We start from the raw sequence: 22,396 nt of genomic DNA, 5'->3' as shown, positions 1-22,396 counted from the left end.
CTTTACATGTAACTTAAGGATTAGTCAGAGCAAACCACCAGCTGGGCTTCCAACAGGCCTCACCTTCTCCCCCTCAGCTTTTCCTCCATATCTTATGGCCTTTGCAAACTACCCAAGTCTTATCTTCCTACTTTAAGACTTGACTCAAATGCTCTTTACTTCCTAAAACCTTCCTGACTCTTCCAAAGTAAAGGCAACATTTCCCTTTGTTGAAACTTCATAGTGTTTCAACTATGTATTTTATTGTTCTTTTTTTTTTTTTTTTTTTTTTAAGGCATGCCTTATTTTGCTGAGCCATTTGTATGGTTGCTTTATAAACCCTAGACCCTAAATCCCCACAGATTACAGACCATGTCCCTAGTCATCTTTATCTTCCCCCAGAGCACAGTGCCTGGCACAGGGTGTATTCATTTATTCACAATTATTCAGGGAGGTTCTGCTGTGTGTCAGACCATGTGACAGATGCTGTTCAATAAATACTTAATGACTTGAAGAGAACTCCGCAAGTTCCAGGCCAACGTATGGATCTGATGACAAAGATTAGCTATCCGGCTCTGTATAATAAGAAAAAGTTTACAACCCATCCTAATCTCTGTACAGACATTGTTCCTGATGCTTTGCAACAACCACTAACTAGAGCTTTGCCTTTTTAAAGACGCAAACAGCCCATCATTTATTTCTGATCATCATAAAAATAAACATGTCAGTCTTCTAATCAGTCACCCTCATCCAAGCCTGTCAGAATGCATTATTGAATATTCATCTCTCTTTTATACAGTTGAAAGAGAAAGGCAACAAAAAGTTGTTCTCGAACCACTCCTCTTCCCATCTCCCCAAAAAGCTTTGCATGCCTACCCCAAACTTTTAATGCTGTGATGAGTGATGGGAAGTTCCCTGTCCAGCCTCCCTGTATTCAAGCAACTCTTTGGCAACCATAAACTTCTTTTCCTTTCAAGGTCTTTTGAAAAATCACAAGCAATGATTCTTTGGTCACATGGGTTAACAGTGCTCATCTGACCTCCTTAACAGCTCAGTTTTCCAAAGGGAACTTTACTATTTCCTTAAAGGATGATCAGACTTTGGCTGAATGTTTGACAGATGCATCAGTTATCTCATCTCCTCCCTGTAGCTGTGTCTTCTCTTGGGCAAATCATAACCATTCCTCCAATTCTCATCTCTAGAATGCCTGTAGTTGCCAAATCTAATGCCATCCAATTAATCTCCGTTCTTAGCTCCATTTTACAGATGAGGGAACTGAGGCTCAAGGTGACACAGCAGCAGGTGTGAACCATGAGTGAGGGCTTCTTACTCATCCAAACTTCTCCCGCTCTAGCTTAGCTTTTGCCTGCTACTATGACACTTTCTCCCAGTAGACACTAGTGACCACCCAGGAGCACTTACTTGTGCCTGAAAGCAGAAACAAAGGAGCAATACTGGCAGCTGTACTTGTCCTCGCGGGTAAACATGGCCAGGGCCAGGTGGCTCCTCTCATGAGAACGCAGCCCCTGCATGGACATCAGGACTCTGTCACATTGACTGCAATGGTATCCCCCCGGCCGGGTTTCATCCTCCAACATTCCATCAAGCAAGCAGTGTTCACTATCCACCCGGCCAACCAGGGCGCCACTGGCATCTTTGGCTGCTTCCAATCCATCCAGGAACAAGTGGGCAGGGTCTTCAGCCTCCTGCTAAGAGAACCACACACACACACATGCCCCACCAACAAAATAAATATCCATCGTCATTGCCCCCAACTTTCCTCTTCTCCCTTCATTCTCCCAAACTCATCAGCATCTCCTGTCAAAGCTTCCTCCCCTGCCTCGCTGGCTCCCCCTACAGGGAGGGCAAGCCCGACTGCCATTCTTCATGCAGTGGTGGTGATCTGAGGACAATGTATCCGGATACAGGTTGCTACCGCCTGGGAATTGTGAGAGAGGGGCTCTCCCACTCTGAAGACAGTTCACTCACTTCTCCCCCAATCTTGAAAAGAAAATTCAAATTGCAATCCCATCTAAGCTGACATAAAGTTGGGTCAGGGTTATAGCTCAAAGGAAAGAGAGAAAGGAAGGAAGAGAATAAAGCAGAGTAGTGTGGCCATCTAGGAGCCTGGGGTCACCATTTGGAAAGGATGCAAAGCAAAGGACCCTGCTCTCTGTCCCCACCCCACAAACAGTGACTTCACTCTTTGACTGGAGGTTGCTGCATAATGGATTCAAAAACTGAAGGAGCAGCCTGGTTTTAAGTCATCCATTTTTTGAGGCTGCTCCTTGAATTACTGATTACACAGGATGAGCCGCTCTGTCTCTCTCACGGGCTCCCAGGAAACGAGTCTGGGACACACTGCAGGGGTGTGTGGACGAAGCTGACTGCTGCTGTCTCTGGGTTGCCACTGTTCTGCCAAAAGACAGAAGGCTCCAGTCTTCAATGAAGAAAAATAGAGGCTTTACCTTCATGCTAAATTGGCAAAACAGGATGCAAGATCAAGAAGGGCAGATGACAAAAATATATTCATGTATCCAAAGAGAAAGGCCAGAACCCTGAAGTGACTTCTGTGTTCATAAATGATAGGTGCTTAGCAATATCCTGGAAGACGAGGGTGGTGGCTGGGTTACTGAAACGGTGGCTGCTATTAGGATCATGATGTTCAAAACAGGTGGCCTAACAGAGGTGGGGGGGGGGGGAAGGCAAGGCACTTATTAGCATCCTATGGGGAGAGAGGATGGAGGAGACAAACCAGGTCAAAGGCTAAGGGTCAACCGTGATGCAAAGGCTTTTGGTTTTAGAGTTAATGTCTCTTGCACTCCCCAGAGGACCCAGGATAAGAAGTCAAAGACAGATTCTCCTGGGCTCTCTGCATCCTCAACCAGATGAGAACAGCAAGAAGTCAGGCAGTGGGAGGAGCAGAAGATGATGGGAACAGAACCCACTTGATTCCTCTCAAGAGCTTGGGCAACTTGGAAGGGCGAAGACCTAATGGCAACTAAACGTAGAATAGAAGGACGACCCGAAGCCTCCTAGACCGAGAATCCTGGACCTTCTGTTGCCACCAAACTATCCGCGTGGAAGGAAACCAGAGCGAAACTCGACCTTTCCCTGAACAGAAAGATGAGGAAGGTCCAACCTGCAAAGAAATCAAAACAAGCCAAACCAATCCAAGCATAACTCAGGAATGCCCGCATCCTGAGATGCTCTTTCCTGAGCTGCTTTAAGCAATGGGGTTAATCAGTAACTCGAATCGCTCACACACCAGAACGCTCATCCAGGCTCATCCAGACCTTCCCGTTCTCACCTTCACAGCGGCTGACACAGCTGGGACATTGCCATACTGGACGTGCTTTCGGAGGTGATTGCAGATGGCTCGGAGCGTCGGGTGCACTTCCACACAGAATTTACATTTGTAGCCCACCACTTTCCTCTCCTTGGTCTTTGGCACCTCTTCTAAGTGACCAAAAGGCTGGTAAAATACAGTGGTAGCCATCAGTACTCCGAGCCCTCCCTCAATTGCTGGAATTTATTCTTGCAGTTTACTAGCATATTTTATTTTAAAGCAGATTAGCAGGTTAAAACCAAGGGAGATATAGGCGAGTATGAGTATTTTTATATAACGAATTCATCAGAGTCGTGGCACACTGCCTACTATGCAAAGTCTCTGGAACCCAAAAATGTTAACGGCTTGTGAGTAGAGAAGATTTCTGTGTAGAAGCTCATCGTCACTGCCACTACGTTACCTGGTTTTCAAACCAGTTTCAACTACGCAGGTGAAACGTTGCATAGCTGCGCCATTAATGAACTTCTTGATTTTAAAAAAAAAAAGATCTACTCCTGGAGATGTTAGGTTCATGTAGCAAACACTGAAGACCAAGACATGGCTGAGAAGTGCTAATGATACCCAGAGACAGCTCACACTGCCTTAGGAAAGAGCGAGCATCGTCGTAAAACTAGGCTTCAGATAAGGCTACTTGGCAGAAGGACACACATAGACACCACCCACGGGGAGCCACAGGAGGAGTCAAAGGGAGGGCAGGAGGGAAACAGGACTGTGGAGAGGGGTGAGCACGGAATGGGGAATAGTCAAGCTCGAAACGTTTAATTGACTTATTGAGCTCTCTGGCAAGCTAAGTCACTAGGAAGCCTGCAGCAGTTTGGCTGGCAACGAAGAAGTGCATGTGGGCACCAGTGATGAGAGGCCTCCTGGGGGAAGGGAAATCAAAACATATCCTTACCCTCTCTTGTTTGAAATCTGCAAAAGCACCATCTGCATATTTCTGCTTGCTCAAAAGCTGTTTCCTCCTCTCCTGACGTTTGGCACGCTTCTGGAATTCCTCATTGTGAATGCTCAAGTGTGAGGTCAGCTCGGCTGTGCTTTGCAGTTTGCTATCACAGTGCTTACACTGGTAGGCTGAGTTCTGCAAGCGGGGGCCGTTGCCCAGAATGACGAAGTCCCTCTTGAGGTCCCGGCTGTGGTGGTCAGTGTAGTGCATGCACAGCAGCTCCGCCGTGCTAAAGGACAGCTTGAAGCACTTGATGCAGCGGAACGGGAGCCACTCGATTTCCTGAGCTTCGCCTTCCACCTCGGCTTTCTCAAAGCTGCCGCTTCTCTCCTCTTCCTCCAAGAGCGGGGGCTTCTCGTGCTCGTCCGCGTAGACGGCGGTGAAGTAGCCCCCCAGCTTGCTGGCATGCTGCTTCTTTGGGAACACCCCCGGGTGGCGCTTCATGTAATGGGACACGATGCCCTTCTTGCTGAACGACTGGAAGGCGCACAGGGAGCACTTCTTCTTCTCCACTGCCCTCCGGAGTTCCTCGCTCAGCTGAGGGGAGTCGTCCTTGGGCGGGGACGGGATGATCACCTTGTTGGGCTTGTCGCTGATGGTCCGGGAGGCTGCCAGGCAGTGCGTGTAATACGCATCGATGTCGTGGCGCTTCTGGTAGTGGGCCGCCAGTCCTTTGCGGATGGGGTTGGTGTAGGCACACAGGGCACACTTGAAGAGGTTGTTCTTGCCCTCGGGCTGGGCTCGGACATTGTTGTGCTTGATGCGGTAGTGCCTGGCAATCCCCTTCCTCGTGGAGCAGAAGTACTTGCAGAGCTGGCACCGGAACACAGTGTGGGAGACCAGGTGCGAGGTAGAGAAGTGAGACGTGGACACCGGCTCCTCTCCCACCTCCTCCTCGGTGAGGGAGACTTGGGAGGGGCTCACTTCAGTGGTCATCTCAGGCTCAAGGGGGACAGGCAGCTTCGGGGGCGACTGGGAAAAGACATCAAATTCGGGCTGATTGTGATACTTCTCGTAGTGGATTTTGAGTTTCTCCAAAGTGCCGTGCGTGTATGGACACAGCTTGCACCGGTAGGCACCATAGCCCTGCTTGAAGATCCTGCTGGTCTCCTCCACGTCGTTCTGGGATATGTCAGCCGACTGCTCCACGTCGTGCACGAAGTCCTCGGCGGTCACCTTGATGGACGGGTGTCGCTTCTGGTAGTGGGTCAGGACGCCGTGGATGCGGGTGTTGATGTACGGGCAATGCCTGCATTTGTAGACGGCACCTGGGTTGATGTCGATGTCCTGGGCAAAGTCAGCAGCCTTCACCTTCATGCCGGGGTGCTTCTTCCCATAGTGGGTGAGAAGCCCGTGCAAGTTGTTATACTCAGACTGGCACACCGTACACTGGTACGGGGTGGAGGAAATGGCGGGGTTGGCTGAAGCTAGCTGCATGCTCTTCTCGGGGGAAAGTCTTGCGTCCTCTGGACATTCGGCTTCCTGCTCCGGGAGTGGGGTGGGCATGCTGTTTTCACAATTCACAGGGCCTGCCAACTCTTCGGATGCAAGAAGGGGCTTCTCGATGGCATCTTTCTCTTTGATGATATCCAGCAGCACTGACTCATCGCCATTCATGGCCCAGGGGTGGAATGCTTGGTAGTGATTGGTGATGTCCCAGATGGAGACGGCTTCAAAAACACAGTCCCTGCATCTGTAGGTTTTGGCTTCGGCTGGCATCGTGAGAGAGGGAGGGGAAGGGTCGGGCCCTGCCCAGAGTTTGGTAGCCATGTAAGTGTAATCGACGTAATGCTCGGGATGCCTCCTTTGGTAATGCAGGAGCAAACCACTAGGCTCCGTGTGGGAATAGATGCACCACTCGCAGTGGTAGCCAGCTTCTATCAAGCCGTCCAGAAACGCCCATCGCATGATGGACGTGACTGTGGCCTTTAGGGCGGGGTGGTCTTTCTTGATATGCTTCCTCAGTGCATAGAAGTAGGGGGAGGTATATGAGCACTGCCTACATTTGAGTGCTCGGAGTTTAGTTTTGTCCCGCTCCAGGTTCGACGGGGGGACAAGCACACAACTGGCAGGCTTCTTCTGGTTGCGGTCACAGAGGCTCCGGATGGTGGCCGTGTGCTGCCGGATCACATCCGCGTTAGCCTTGAAGTCTCGGTGCTTCTTCTGATAATGGATGAGGACACCTTTGACCGTCCGGTTCCCATAATCACAGTGCTGGCAAAAGAACATCTCATTCTCCACAGGGGGGCCATCTCTCTCAGAGCTGCTTCGGTTCAGCTGTGGCAGGGGGGCGGGTGGCCGGGGGGAGCCTTGGGGCCCTTCGGCCCCTCTCATCATTGCAGCTGTGGGAGGAGCCTGTCTGATATATTTGGCAGTAACCTTTATTTCTGGGTGTCTCTTCTGGTAGTGGACAAGCACTCCCACAACTGACCGATTGCTGTAGGAGCAGTGTTTGCAGTAGTAAAGCTCAGTACTGAGGTCTGGTGGCGGGGGTTGTGGGGGGGGTGGGGAACCCATGTTGGACATTTTGGGAGACATTGGAGCACCCACCTCAAATGATAATTGAGAAAGGGCAGAGCCCCTGTCCACAGACACCATTCGCATGGTTTTCTGGATCCTAAAGTAGGAAGCCTTTTCTTCAGGGTGTTTCTTCTGGTAATGAACCAAGACAGAATGCATGTTGGGGCTTGCAAATGAGCAAACGTCACAATCGTAAACGACAACGGTGTTGACCGCAGGGTCCTTCTGATTTTCACATTCAGGAGTAAAGGTCTTTGAAGGAGTGTTTTTATTAAACGTTGCTGGAATACCGCCACCACGAGCCACGGGGGTGGAAGTTGCCATGTTCTTGGGAGCCGAATTCAGAATCTCCCTCAGGGTCTGGGATTCAGTATTCAGCCCTTCTTGCTGCTCCACTACATAGCTTGAAAATATCATCGCGTTGTTGATCTTCACGGTGGGATGCATTCTTTGGTAATGTGGCATCAGGCTTCTAACATTCGGGCTCGTGTATGAACAAAACCGACACCGGTAGATCAGGTCCGAATGGTCAAAGTTGAGTACATTCATGGCCTCTGGGTGGTGTTCGCCGTAATGCTGCTGGAGATCTTCGAAGTTGGTGTAATCAATGTAGCATTCCAGGCACCTGTACACCGCACTGTGATCATTGGGGTCCAAGATGTACCTAAAGCTGAATTTAATGTACGGGTGCATTCGTTGGTAGTGGGTGCTAACACTCCGGGCAGATTTGTTGTTAAAGTCACAGTGTTTGCAATAGTAAAGCCTTCCAGAGTCACCAAAGTCCGTATTTTCATTACTGTGCTCAGTTCCATAGATAGGAGTTTGGGTATTCAGCAGAGCAGTACTGGAAACTTGGTGATCTTTCATGTTTGTTGAGGAGCCGTAATAATCCTCTTCATCTTCAGAAAGGGTAAGCTCAATCTCGGCCCCGTTGGTGGCGTTGTAATCGTGGGTGACACTTCTGAAGTTGGATTCCTTCGGCGGCTCACTGGTATCTCTCACCCAAATCTGCTGGGCTGAAAAGGAAGTGGGCACCTCCATGATTGGTTCTGTCGGCTCTTCTTCCCTGTCCAACTCAACCTCTATCTCCACTTCGTTGTCTTCCTCTTCCTCCTCATCATCCTCAACATTGATCACCGCATCTTCCTGCTGTTTGGTTTGGTTGATTTTGCTCTGCAGGTTGCTGGCTATCTCGTCAATCCTAGTTCTCTTCTTCACGGGTGACAAATCGAGGGGAAAGTCATTAGCGAGCTTCCTAGAGGCCTTAGCTACAAAATTGTTCTTGGAGGACAACCCAAGAATTGAGGTCTGACTTTTCTTCACAGTGTTGCTGGAAGAGGGGTGGCTGTCTGTCTCATTTTCCAATGGTAGGCTTGAGGGCTGCCCCTCGAATTTTGGCAAATTGTCACAGAACGAATGTTTATGCTGCTGATGGACCCGTAGCCCTTTCAGAGTCGTGGTGGAGTAATTGCACATGGTGCACTTGTAAGGGTGCAGGGGCGGGGCTTGCGTGGGTGGCTGTGGCGGCTGCGTGGGTGGCGGCTGTGGCTGTGGTGGCACCTGATGTGGTGGCTGCAGCTGCGGTGGCTGTGGCTGCTGCAGTGGCTGTGGCTGTGACGGTGGCGGTGGCGGTGGTGGTGGTGGCGGTGGTGGTGGTTGTTGCTGCTGCAAGGGATCCAACATGACTCCTGCCTTTCTACCGTTGATGCTGGAGCTCTCATAAGACACCACGCCTTCGTTCAGTGAGGAAGAAATGCTTTCACTCTGGGAATTCACAGCATCCCAATCTGACGTTGTACCCGTGTGACACTGTTTGTGAGCCCCAAGTTTCAAGGAGCTCTTGCAAGTAAACGGACATTCGTCACATTTGTAGACAGCTGTCTTTCCAGATAAGTGGATGTTTTCTATGTGACGGGAGATGCTACGTCGATGCATGGTGAGGAAAGGACAAAAGGGACACTGGAACCTATTCATGAATCTTCTAAACGGAATCCCCTTGGTCTCCAATAGTTTGTTGCCATCGGAGCCCATCAGCTGCTCTGCAGACATGGCTGATGTCTGGTGATCCATAGCGTTTAAACCGTTCTCACTGTCTATTTCATTTAACTCTTCGTCAGAACTAGAGTCATTGAGCATACTGTTAGTTTCCAGGTCAGCAGAAGAATTGGTCATGTCAGTCATTCCATAACGGGATCTCTCTGCCAAGTTAACTAGGCCAGAATTGTGAGGTGACTTCGGCTTCATCTGAGGGTAAGACATGGGCGAAAACTTGGAAGCTGAAGAAGAATTGGGTCTCATGATGGAGTTGCTGATTGAGCCCCTGAAGTTGGAGACGGTAGTATTGGGTATCTCCCGGCTTGCAGCATTCATGGACAGATAGGTGGAGTTGGACGTGGGGCTGGGGGCACTCTTCTGCACATCCGGTAGACTAGTCCCTTCTTGTTGCTGTCTGAGACTGGAAAGGATCTTGACCATGCTGCGGTGTTTCTTCATCATGTGGTCACACCAGCGTTCTCGGCGGGGGGTCTGGTAGCTGCACCACTCACAACAGAAGTTGCCTCGAGACTTGGTCAAAGGCTTGACCATGGATTCTAAGATGCTGCGCTCCACGACCTCTGCTGGCAGTTCCTTGCAGGGGTCCTGCAGGGACACGGGTGGAACCACGGGGTCTGGCATCGGAGCAGGAGCGGGAGGGGCAGCGCTGGTCTCCTTCAAATTGTTTTTGTGATACATCTTCTGATGCTTCATTATCCTTGCCCTCCTTGGTGACTTGTATGTGCAAAACTGGCAAGAGAAGACCTTTCCAAATCCCTCGTGCATCATGATATTATAATTTAAGGATCCTGGGACAGGGGGTCCTGCTGAACTCCCTTCAGCTTGAGCTCCATGGACCTTCCTAGTGTGTTCTATGAGGAGGTTTTTTGACCTGAAGTAGCGTACGCAGAACTTGCATTGAAAAAACTTGTTCATTGGTTTGGGATTAGCGGCAATATGCTGACCGTAATATCCTGCACTGTGGCCATAGTAACTTCCCGTCCCCAATGCAGCTGCATTTTGACCTAAAGAGAAAACATAAGGAGAGTGAGAAGAGAAAAGCAAAGCAAAAGAGAATTAAGAATTCAGTCATGCAAATCAGCATCATTTCAATTACTCTTCATTAATAAACATCACATTCAAAAGGCCTGAAGTTTCAAGATGGGGCCCCGAAGAGTATCCACGGAGCATTATGAACGCACGTATATTGCATCTTTTCACGGATGAAGATGCAACATACAGCTTTAGGTACAACACTCTCTTCATCTCCGTAAATGAGCTGCGGGGCTACAAAAATGCAAGTTCACAACCTACAATATTTATTCTAGAACTTTCCACCCTACTACCTGTTGTCAAAATTAAAAGGAAACTAGGAGACATGAGGAAGCCGAAAAGACAATAACCTAGGATACTTGAGAGAAATGTGATGCCTAAACCACAAAAATGGTTCACAAAGAGCAAGAAACTCTGCAAAAGCCACACGTATTAAGAACCATGGCTACAGGCTAAAAAGAAACAAGGGCAATGAGAATATATCAGATACACTGAGCTTCATACAGATTTACCTGATAAATCCTCTGCAATCGCAAATTCATCCTTTATAGACGAAAACTCCACCTCTGTCTGATTGCTGGCATTCATGGACCCGGATCGTGGCTCATCACCATTGTCCTCAGCCACGTCAGTTGGCTGCAGAAATGCCGTGTGGACATCCTGAATGTGCGCCTTGAGATCTTCGTAAGATGGGGCTCTGAAATCACAGCCATCACACTGAAGCACCTCCATGATCTTGTCTACCCTCTCACATTAGGAACCTGTGGCGGAAGTCAGAACAAAACATCTTAAGGAAAGCACTCATCACGCACCTCCAGCCGACGGGGCTATACATCCATTAATGGAAAAAAATTCCAATATCAGTAGATTTCTCTTACTACACTTTGCCAATTGGAACATCGGCCAAAGAAAGGCAATCATACATAATAGAGATGATGTCCTTGACTTCCAAACTTCAAAGAAGAAAACAAACCCAGAAAAACATTTTCTGGTTTCACATATTTTCAAATGCCATTAGTCAAGGAAACCCTTAATAACATCAAAAGTTTTAAAAGTTTCTGAGTTTCTCCACGGAATCCAAATTTCTTGGTAACTTAATACTGACTTTGGCTGTGCCTTGAACTCTTTTTTTTTTTTCTTTCCAACCGGAACCTTCTCAGAGGTAAAGAGGATGTCCACACAGAAGAAAGGGAAAATTTCAATCTTCACTAGCTGTTTTAATATTATGACATTGGTGTTTGATCTCCAAGTGGCAAAATAGTATTGAATCTTGAAAGTGATAATGGAGAGTTTTTTGTAGCTTTTAGTATTTTAAGATCTTTCCTGATATTGGGGTACACACACCTCTTTCCTCCCTTCCCCAAATAGTTTAGTTGGGTTTATTTCATGAGCTAAATGGTTATTTGCTCTTTTACTACCTACCAATTATAACCTAACAGCTTCTTCAATCTAATTAGGTCATAAAATATTTCTCATGAGGTTTTCAAACAACTGAGTTTGGAATGCCAAGCCAGTTTCTAGTTTAAAGTTGCACCTTGGTGTCTCAATTTACATTAAGACAACTGAAACTCGCAGTTTTGAAGAGGGGCTACTAAGTTGTGACTTTATCTTTTCTTCACTTCTCTCCTTTGCAAACAGGAAGTGTATACTGGGATGCAAAAAGCTGTGAACCCAGTGGGGAATAAAGCAAAACTTGTCCAGCTATCATAATTCTGCAAGTTACTGTGTGACTGAAATATACACAAAGCTTCCCTCTAACTCAATGGAGAGTTCCACCACTAAGAAGTCAAAAATGTATTAGGAAGGTGTCGTTCTTCCTATCTTAATACATTTCCTAAGTCCAGATACCCAGTTATTACCTTAATGAGTGAGTTACTTCTTTAAGCTTACCACAAACTCTACAGAGACATTGTAATCTAGAACCAGATGCCCAAGAACTAAAGCTGTAGCCAAATCTATTTTACCATGCAGTGCTCTATACTTTTATTGTAAAAGATAAATTATTTCTGCAGGAGGAACAAAGTCCAGTGATAACATGTTGATGTAGTGAAAGGAGCCATCGCACGAGGGTTTTCTATGAAAGCATGAGCCTCCTGATCGCCTGCTAAAATAACTTCTGGCAAGTCCAGCTCTGGACAGACCGAGCTTGCAGAGGGAGACACAGATATTTACCTCCTCTTCTTTCACCCAGCAATTTATCCTTTTTCAATAAACATTGAACTGTGCACCGGAGTCTTTTCAGCGAAGTCTCAATATTCCAGATACACAAGCTTTTATGTCTAAGCACCAACCCAAATTGTGTGGAAGAGGTTGCTATCAGCTCTGGATCAAATTACAGCAGTCACCGAGGCCCCACCCCACGTCTCCTTTCGCACAGTCCATTAGACCTGAAAACAAATTTTTCCATGGTGCAGACGACTCCTGCATTTAGAACACTTCACAGAAAAAAGCAGATCCTCCAGTGTGCACTCCCCATCCCCCAAGCTTAGTCCTTTCATCTCAGCCAAACAAGCCACAGCTCTGCTGAATGTGTTTATCACACTTTCAAGAGATATGAGCTCCTGCGTCACTGAAGCTCTAAGACTCACTAAGCTGCCCTAGTCCTCTGAGCTTTAGGAGCAGCCATTTTAGCTCAGAGCTTCTCCTCCGTGCACAACATGGCTTCTCCTGGCTCCTGCTAGGCTAGCAATCAGAAATGAACGCTGGAGGAGCAGGCTGGGCTCCTCCTATGCTCTTTCTTCTCTTCCCAACACAGAATTAACTGTTTTCATTACTCTCCGAAAAGCAGCACCTTTCTCCTCCTCCAATGTCATTCACCAAGATCTCCAAAGGTTCTTTTATTCCATGATTGATATGCTGGTTCATTAGTCCCAGCAGAGCCCTGCTTAGAGCAGGATGACCCTGGACCAGACCCTGTTCTACAGCAGGATTTGGGGGTGCGGCCGGGGGTGGGGGGCACCTCCAGAATGCCTTGGCTTCTTGGGAGTCGTCCTTCCACACACAGAAGACATACCATCCGACTCTGCTTGCCAGATTCCAAAGTCTAATGACCTTTGTTAATCACCAGCCAGTCTGTCTGCATCAGCAGACCCTGCCAACAGACACACCCTTCAACACAAAGGCTGTAGCTATTCCTTTTAAAAGAGGTTCTCTGAAAGCTCCATTGTGCAGCCGAGAGGAAAACAAAATCTCTTCCCTTCAAAACTTCAAGCCTTTAGAAATAATGCAACAAAAGCCTTTCTGCTGCGTGTCTTTTGGAAAGTTTTGAGCCTGGTTTGCACAACATCAACAAAAATTACGGTTCTGCACAATGAAAGCAGGGCACCTTCAGCATTAAGTCATCCACCTAGAGATGAAATTCATCTCTCTTTGCAGCTCTCTAATATCTTGGTGTCTTCTGAAGCTGTTATCAAGGATGCTAACTTCACCCGCTACAAACACAAACTAACAGTCTCCTTGTTCTGCTACAAAGGAGATTAAAGGGTTATGAGATCAGAAAAAAAGAGCCACTGATTTGGAAAACGAAGAGATGATGAAAGTGATTTCCTAATGGGTTCTAGCTTTAATGTCGTTGCAGTCTCTGCCTCAAAAATAGCTCAGAGCCTTAGAAGAGGTTAATCTCCAGGCCGCTGAGAGAACCAGCGTCAGGTAGAGCTGAACTGCCTTCAATTTGATGTCTGCACCAAGTACCGACATGAGGATGCAGCCTACTTTGAAAGCCATTTTGCCTTTGTGTATATGTTTCTCCTGAAGACACTGACAGGAGGAAACAGAATTGCTAGCAGGGTCCAAACAATCAAAGAAACTGAAACTTGACGTGTTTATGAGACTGTGGATGTGCACATGGGCAAAAAGTGAGAGCAGGAGAAGAAGAAGGGAGTAGGGAAGGACGGAGACATAGAAAGCCGGACATGAGGATGACCTAGCAGATAGTAATCCTCTCAGAAACCAACAACGAGATAAAAAAAGACGAGAAATAAGCTCTGCGTGTTTGACAGCCTTATCAACCCAGAAGAGCAGCAACCCTAAGAGGCTAAACTAGACACTGATCTGCTACAAAATTAAGATTTAAAGTTAAAAGCCTTGATCTCATATCTACTTATATCATTTAATAATACTGTGATTATGAGATTAGCAATATTTTTTTCTCACCAAATCAGCAAAATCAAAAGCAGAAGAGGAAATGTGTCTGAACTAACTAAAAAGAGATGCTGTTTCAAAAGGTCATGAAATGAACCTACAAATCAAACGAGCACCCCCATCTACCCCTAACGCAGTATCTCCAGGCCCCTTAAGGTCAAATAGGCTTAAGATGACTCTGAACATCACCCATGATGACACCTGACAGGTGAATCCAGATTCAATCTAAAATAACCTATAGCACCTAAAGTAATTGGTCCTCCTAACATGAAACCCCTACTCCATCCTAACTATTTATTGTTCTTTAGTATTATTTATTATTGGTTGTTGGTTGGTTCAGTTTGCACTTATAGTTGGGGGATTTCAAAATGTGGGTGGAGTTTTGATGGGAAACCATCAAACATGTCCACAGATCATGTTAAAGATTTGGAATATATACATGGGAATGGGGAAGAGTAAATTATGGACACAGGCTGCTCTTTCTCAATCTTAGGAACACCAATTTTAATTTATACCGCTTGCCCACCCACGTTTCTGTGCTCAGAATTCCAGGGATCCATTCTGCCTCAGTTTTTCCTCCTGCGAAGAAGAAAGGAGACAAACCCCAGCTTCACGGCGTGACCTTCCAACTCACTGCTCAGACGTAACTGGAGCGGGGAGGTGTCCTTGACGTTTTGCAGCATTCCTACAAGCCTGCCACCATCCACCCTGGTCCACGTCAGCTTGGTAAACACTGCTCTTTAAGCTGGATGGCCCAGGAGCAGAAATGTGGTCCTCAAGTCAAAATCCCAACTGTCTCCATGAAGCAACCAAATTAAAACCCACAGGCCTTGCCTGGATCTAACCTGTTCTCTGGCTGAAGGACTGCAGACCAGAAATAAAGCCGTGAAGCACCACAGCCATGTGATTCAGTAGCAACTAATTATAACCTTCAAAGCCTCTGAGAAATAGAACCAGAAACACCATAAGGTGCTTTTCCTCTGTCCACTCCAGAAACCTAGTTTCATTTATAAGACACTGAACTCCCCAGGTCTCCTCAATCACAATTCTAATAAAAAACTTTTGTGAACACCTGTTGTTTGTGCTTTTCTTACTTTCCTAGGAATGGAAAAACCAATTATCCAAGGGCAGGTAATAGAATGCATAAACTTTGGAATAGTTCAGCTTGAAAGACAGAAAAATCAGGAACCTAAAGGTCATTCTAAAAAATGTTATTTACAGATCAGAAACTGTTGCTATCATGAGGTCAAAGAGTTGTGGTGTGGGTTGGGAGGTTAATATTTCTAATTGCAACCCCAGGACCTTAGGATGAAAAATGGGATGAAAATAATTAAGGAATTCAGAAGGGAGACACACTAATTAATAAACTTGTGAATGCTGGGTTGCTATTCTTAGCAATAAGGGAGTTTCTATATCATTACTAATCAATTACTCTTGTCATGGCTGAAGTGGAAGTTCTAATAATTTAATAAGCATTTAAGGCATCTTTCCAAACAGTACTGAACTGAGAAATTGAGGTGAAATCTCTTTCAGGAATAACAGTTATGGAATCAAAAATACAAATGCAAATATAGAATGTCCATTTTTTATATATATATAATAATTAATTTTCTTGATTTAATTTTAACTCAGATATGGGCATGTGCACTCCAAATTTCACAAGAGCTAGGGCAGAATCAGTCCCATTCTCATGTTATAGTTTTAAAAAACAAACCAGCAAAATAGACCAACAAGCCACCTCCAACGATCCCACACCATTTGTTAGTACTATAGATCCTGGCTCACTATGTGGTCTTCAAATGTCCTATCAAATGTTTATACTGTTTGCTACATGATCTAAGCAGTTCTGTCTACTCTTGGCAATTCACCACACTAATGAAAGGTTTAACATATCAGAGAGGATAAATAATTAAGGAATTTAGAAGAGAGACACAGCTGTCCTTCAAAACCAAATTTTCAGAAGAGAAAGGATTAATTTGCAATCACACATGTAACCCCCAATATGAGACTGAATTTAAATAGTCGCAAGGAAATACCAGGAGACTGAGTCCTGCCAATGCACGTGGCCTCTGTTGTACATTGTCAGCCCAGTCTATCTGTGGGACCTTGTACATAAGCACGGAGTCTGAAGCAGGCCATCTGCAGATGGATAACCCAGTCACCTTGTGGCCAACAATGCTAGTCTTCAGTTGTATTTTATTTTAGGTTTGCTCTCCTTCATAAAGTTTTCAAGTATTACAGAGCAAATTGGTGTAATATTTCATAACAGATACCTTGGGGATCATCATTAAAATGAGATGAGCATCTGGGGATATAACCCAAGTGGCTAAAAAAACGTTGGATATGTAAATAAGTGATTCTGGTTGAGTGACCTGTTATGAAAGCAGGTAGTGAGTGTCTAATACAGAAAGAGATACTACATACCTTCTGGAGAATTCATGCATTCCTTTGCAATGATATAAGGCTAATTGAGGCCAACAGGCCAATAGGCAGTCTGCCAGCTCTCCTGTCCTTAGAAAAGGAAGCCTGTGATTTGAACAAGGAGATAAAAGGAGAGAAGGGACCAGAAAAGAAAGGGAGGAAGCCGGGTGGTATCTCAGTACCTTTAGATTTCATTGTCTGTAAAGGGGAACCTGCAGTTCCCTAGATAACTAATTCTGAGTGTCCTGACGATAATTCTAAGAGTGTCCTGAGATGTGGCTGAGAAACAAAACAAAACGAAGACGCCTCCCCCTCACTGAAATTCTCAAAATGCAACCATGACAAATGACATTCCAGCTCATCATGTCCTTTCAAATGATGGGAAACCATTCTTGGTGTCAAATGAATACATGAGAAGCGATAAAACATAGAGGAATGAAATGTCATGGGTTCATCAGGAAGTTCCTTGGAAACTTTGAAGCCATTCTTGCCCTCGCATTTAGAGCAAGAGATAACTAATTTCTTTCCCCCAGAGCCAAACCTCGCCCAAACAGCAGAGTCGGAAAATCACGGTGTTCCCTTATAGACTCTTCAGAATGCTGGCTGGGTTTCTACAGACACTTTTCACACTACAAGAGCTCTCATTATAAAAATTGTAAAATTAAAGGGAAGTTGCAGATACGCTGCTGGGTCTTCATTACAGAACTGATTAAGACGCAGAGTAAGCAGAGGCAGCAGTAAAAGTCACCTTCCACATCACGGAAGACCCACACGGGCACTAGTACTTTCCCTGGTGTCTGCCAGCCAGACTGACCTCAGGCCCTGGTCACGTCCTCGTGGCCAAAACTGTTCTTGGCTCATAAGATCCAGCCAAACACACCAAGCTTCAATTCTATGGTTTTCAGTCAACGAATCCAGAAACCACTTTAACAACTTACCTTGTTCTCTATTATTATTCAAAGAAAAAATATGATGTATGGCTAGTGACTTACAGAGAGTGTAAGAAAATCTCACCAGAAGCTCTTTTACTTGAGGAAAAAGCCACAAAAATCCCAATTTCATCTCTCTGATACTTGCTCACTGTTGTTTGTGTGTGTGGTTTGCTCAAAAAATTCAGAGAAGTCCCTTCCTTTAGATGAGAATTGTCCCAAACCTTCCTAGATCAGTGGCCGGCCCTGATACAATAACCCTTCCATCCAGTCTAATTTCTTATATCAGACTAAACTGATTACCTATGCCTGAGTTTGTCTGTCTTTCTCTGTCCAAACCGTGGTTTCTGATTTAACTACCTTTGTCTGAACCAAAGTCCTAAGCAGCCTGCTTTCAGAAAAGACAAACAGTGGCTGGGCCTATGTGGACCATGAACACCTTCAAGTCCTCCTACCCAAGGAGACTGCAATTTTTTTTTCCCTCTTCTTGGCCTCCACCTGTAGCAGAAGCTATTAGAAGGCTGTCTTTCCTTCCTCCTTATCAAACTAACTAACTGGCCCATTCAAATGCCCACCCTTGCTTCAACAAGTAACAGTACCTTAACAGTAGGAAAAACACAGTATATGATTATAGTGGCAGCAGATGCCCAAGAATTAGAATTAAAAAAAAAATGATAGCTAAGAAATGTCTTTTCTCTTACAAGCCCCAATCTACATTCAGCAAGTAAGCTTATTCCTAAAGATTACTGCACCCCAAGAACTGAGCAGAAAGCTTAGACATTTGCCTGCCAACACAACGGCAGAATTTGTCACTATGTGAAAACAGTGCAATGCTCAGGTACTCAGTCAAGCCTTATATTCTATAAATCCTTAATGATAAATCCCACTTTTGCCCAACAAACTTAGGTTTCTTAGCTTTTTTCACTATTGGGCTGTTCTTAGAAGGAAAAAAAAAAAAAAAAGACATACAGAAATGCCTATCCAGCCAATTAAGGAATTTGTTCTCAGGTCACTAAAACCAAAAAGTGACAGTAAGTGTGATGTCTCTACCTGCCATCTTCACCTTCAGCAAGTCTTTTGAGGCCCTCACTTTGATCATTTTGCTAAATGAAGAGATTAGATCATGATGTTCAACCTTTTTATACACAGGACCTGTTTTACAAGATTTCCTTCTCATTTTTTTTAAAGATTTTTTTTCGTGATTCAATTCATTCCCTTACTTTATTATTCAGAGACATATAAATGCCAATCTTCATGTGTGACTGCCTTCCTCGTTCAAGTTTGGGCTCAAAGGTTCTATCCTCCATGGGGCTTTCCCTGACAACTCTAATGTTAGCCATCACCCCCAGCCCCCATGAAATCAAAGTCCCTACTCACACCTCCAGCCCACACTCAGTTTCTCTCTACCACAATACCCCACTTTATTTCCTGCACCGTCAGCGTGATTCTTGTTTGTTTATGGTCTGTGTTCTTCCACCAGAACAGAAGCACCCTGAGAGTGGGTCTATGTCTGTCTTGTTCACATTGGTATCTTCAGCCCTGGACACAGTGTGCTCAGTACACTCACAGGTACTCAGCAAATGTGATGAATGAATGAAGGAACCAATGAATGAATGTATCAGGCTTCTGAATGATAGGATTCCAACCAAACATAAAAAAGATTGGCCATGAACATAGATTCTTCTACTAACCCTGCGTTATCATAAAGCAGTGGTCCCAACCACAGGCAATTCTGCTCCCTATCGTCTCCAGCCTGGGGATATTTGACAACATCTGCAGACATTTTTAGCTACCACAGCCAGAGGGGAAGTGCTATCGGCATGTAGGGAGCAGAGGCTAAGGATGCTGCTAAACATTCTACAATGCACAGGACAGCCCTCGCAAGAAAGAATTATGGTCAAAAATGTTAATAAGGCCAAGGTTGAAAACTGTCACAGGTGATCTCTTGGTATTTTCAGACTTTGCATATAACCCACTTGCTTTTACCAGCCCTTCATGGAGTCCTGAGTAGGGAGTCTGTGGACCACAGAATCAACAAGTTCTCTCCTCACTCCAAGATTTTATGATTCTATAATTCTAAATGATCTTAGCAGCTCTCATGCTATATGATAGCATGAGTTCTTAGTATATTTTTTCTGAGTTGGGTATTTTACCAAGACTCTTTCAAGAAAAATCCAAGATTAAGGCACTGACTGGCCCATCCTTCTTAGTGACAGGGCCCTTGCACCCACCCCTGTGCTGCTAGCGATCCTGTGGGTTTTGTGAGTAAGGGGCCAATGTCATTAAAAATGACCAAGTTCTACACTTAGCATGTGGCCTCCAACTAAAACTTCTGTGAAAAACACAATGCACATTTTCTCCCCTCCAATGTGAAAAATTATCTTCTTTCAAAGTGATAGGGCCCCAGGCTACTTAAAATCACTCTTCAGAGGATAAGTAATGTGTTCTTTTTTTTTGTTCTTTTATCCCCAGGGCCCAGCACAGGTCTGGCCCTGATGAGATGTGTGGTACGAATGACTGACTGTGAACATGCCTGCTTTCCAGGAGAAAAGTAATCAATGGCACCAAATCAAACTCAACTTTTAGGAATCTAAGTTTAGAGAGCATCCGTGACAAGAAAAACAACACAAAACAAAATTTAATGCTATATGACACTCCCCACTCTAACCAATAAAGCTAATGAAGCAGCATTATAATAATTAGCTGCCTCCTGGAATGCTAGGAATTCTAAATCCTGACTTGTCCTTGAGATTTGAGTAAGTGGCCATCTCCTTTCCCTCACAATCCGTGGGAAGGTGCCTCTGGCCGCACTGATCCACCCGTGTATTTATGACACTGCTAAGCTACCCTGAACGAATGTGACACCTGTGGCTACACGCTTGAGACCATGTGTTTACCATTCCTTCACAAAATCTTTTTCTTCTTGTTTGGAAAGCCCGAGGAACAATTCTTCCCTATAGCTCAAAACTGTATAAACATTTTCAGTGGAGGGAAGTGTAACAAAATTAGGTAGAAGCAGAATTTTCTCTCCTTGGCCTCTCTGAAAAATATTTAAACAATGTATTTTTTGTGCCTTCCTTAAATCAAAAAGAATCCACTCTAAAAGTTAATTGCCAGTAGGCTCATAATGTCTACTAGAGAGGAAATCTTCAAGACCAACATCTTCATTTTTCAGATAGTGAAACTGAGATCTCAAGAAAAATCACCTGCCTGAGCCTTTTGGAACACAAATTCTCTCAAGTCAGAAAAAAAAAAAATCTTTTGAATTCCATAATTGAGAAAGGAACTAACCAGTGAAGACACTCCATGAGTGTTATTCAGTTCATCAACAGCTATTCACTCTTACAGTCCATGCCCCATATATTCTCAGTAATAAGAGTCTTTCTTCACTAGGGAGGCACATTCCAGAATAACCACCAATGTCTCCTCTGCCCTGAATTCACACTCAGGAGAGTAACTGATAAGGTGCAAAATCCATTGTCTGCAGTTTGACAGTGCAAAGAACTTCTTAGGCATGCAAGCAGTGTGTTCATACTTTGGAAACACATTTGGAAGACTGAAAGTTGCTGACAAAGGTAAACACAGAAGAACAAGAGCTATAACACTGAATTATCTTTCTTTAGAATCCAACCTTACAGAATCAGAACAAGGTTATGTAGTAGCTTTATGCCTGTCAAATCTAGCCCATGAGAAACATCGTCTTGTTTCTTATGGAAAATGTGCACCGCCAACAAAGTCACTGAAAAAAGAGTGTGGCTGAATGAGCCTTAGGGGTATCTAGAGGTATTAGGGTCAGTGCATGTAAAATGGAAAAGGGAAGAGCAGTCAGTCCTGCGACACCTGAAAGAAAGCCAGCCTCTTTGTGGCACATCTAAATGAGTGGCTCAGACCAATAATACCAGAATATTATTGATAATGGATTTCATTTCAAACTTTACATATTAATAGCATACTGAAACCAACTCCAACTTGGAATATTCTTCTACATTTACTAATACATTAATTTATGTTTATCCTTTCTTTCTTCATTTATCTAATTTTATTTCTGGTGGATATCTATACTCATTTGTTGGACATAAAAAAGCTAAATATATCAGAAAGTCTGGGAGTCATCTTTAACTTTTTAAATATTTTCCATAAGGGTCTGTTATAAAAGGATCCCATTCTGAAGAGAATGGCTTAGAAACCAAGAAGAGATTGAGATCTCCATGTTTGTTCACATTTTTCTCCCTGAGGTAGAATAATTTTACCTACACTTTAAAGGTCCGAATTACTCCCATTATTTAAGATAGTGGTTCTCAAAGTCTGGTCCCTGAAGCCAGCAGCACCAGCATCACCCAAGAACTTGTTAGAAATGCAAATGTTCAGGTTCCACCCCACACTTGAATCAGAAACTCTGAAGATGAGGTCCAGTAATCTGTTTTAACACACTCTAAGGCTGATTCTGGTGCTCGCTCAAGTTTTAAGACCAAGCTCAGATTTTCCTTCCTGTATGAAACAGTCCCTGAGACCACCGGCTAGAACAGTGAGTGTGCTCTTCTCCACTGCACTGGGACCCTACTTTTAAATGCTGCTGACTGAATGAATGCAATAGTATCTATGCAGTCCTTAAAGAGCATAGGACAGGACTAATATTTGTGAATATTTAACTTCTTATTTGCCAATTAATGGGAAAATACTAAGTTATAGACGCAGCATCAGATGCTTATAAGAGCACACGCATAAAAGATGATTACTGTTCTTGAAAGAATGAATATTGTGGCCAATGTAATGTTCATAGTGATTTTCATCTCCCTTAAAAACTTCAGAAGGGTTCATTACGAGGTGTCCTTGCTATTTCTAAAGTAGGACATGGCAATCCACAAAGGAAAGAATCAGAGTATTTTATCAAGAAAATACTAAGAGTTGGGTAAGTCCTCAGGATTCCAGACTCTTCCATGACATGAAGCTTTTGTGATAAACAAAATATTATTAGAAAATACCTCCAAACTTGCAGTGGTCATTGATTTTTGCACTAAATCTATAGTG

The 22,396-nt window shown here is 44.7% G+C and overlaps 1 protein-coding gene across 2 annotated transcripts in view; it reads right to left on the bottom strand.

The window, feature by feature from the left end:
* The window catches only part of ZNF462 (zinc finger protein 462), a 138,261-nt gene that overhangs the window by 76,324 nt on the left and 39,541 nt on the right, over positions 1-22,396 (bottom strand). The window contains exons 2-5 of one of the 2 annotated variants that reach the window (XM_069474524.1): positions 10,391-10,639; positions 4,224-9,850; positions 3,290-3,454; positions 1,402-1,505 (exon numbers count right to left, since the gene is read on the bottom strand). In XM_069474524.1, coding sequence (XP_069330625.1) covers positions 1,402-1,505; positions 3,290-3,454; positions 4,224-9,850; positions 10,391-10,610 — 6,116 coding nt within the window. In that variant the 5' untranslated portion in view covers positions 10,611-10,639. The remainder of the gene's footprint in view (positions 1-1,401; positions 1,506-3,289; positions 3,455-4,223; positions 9,851-10,390; positions 10,640-22,396) is intronic. The other variant, XM_069474525.1, reaches the window with a different exon arrangement.

The sequence above is a fragment of the Eulemur rufifrons genome, chromosome 7 (genome assembly GCF_041146395.1).
Source record: "Eulemur rufifrons isolate Redbay chromosome 7, OSU_ERuf_1, whole genome shotgun sequence".
Classification (NCBI taxonomy): domain Eukaryota; kingdom Metazoa; phylum Chordata; class Mammalia; order Primates; family Lemuridae; genus Eulemur; species Eulemur rufifrons.
Note: the sequence above shows the minus strand (reverse complement) of the source record. Positions and strands in the feature narration are given on the sequence as shown.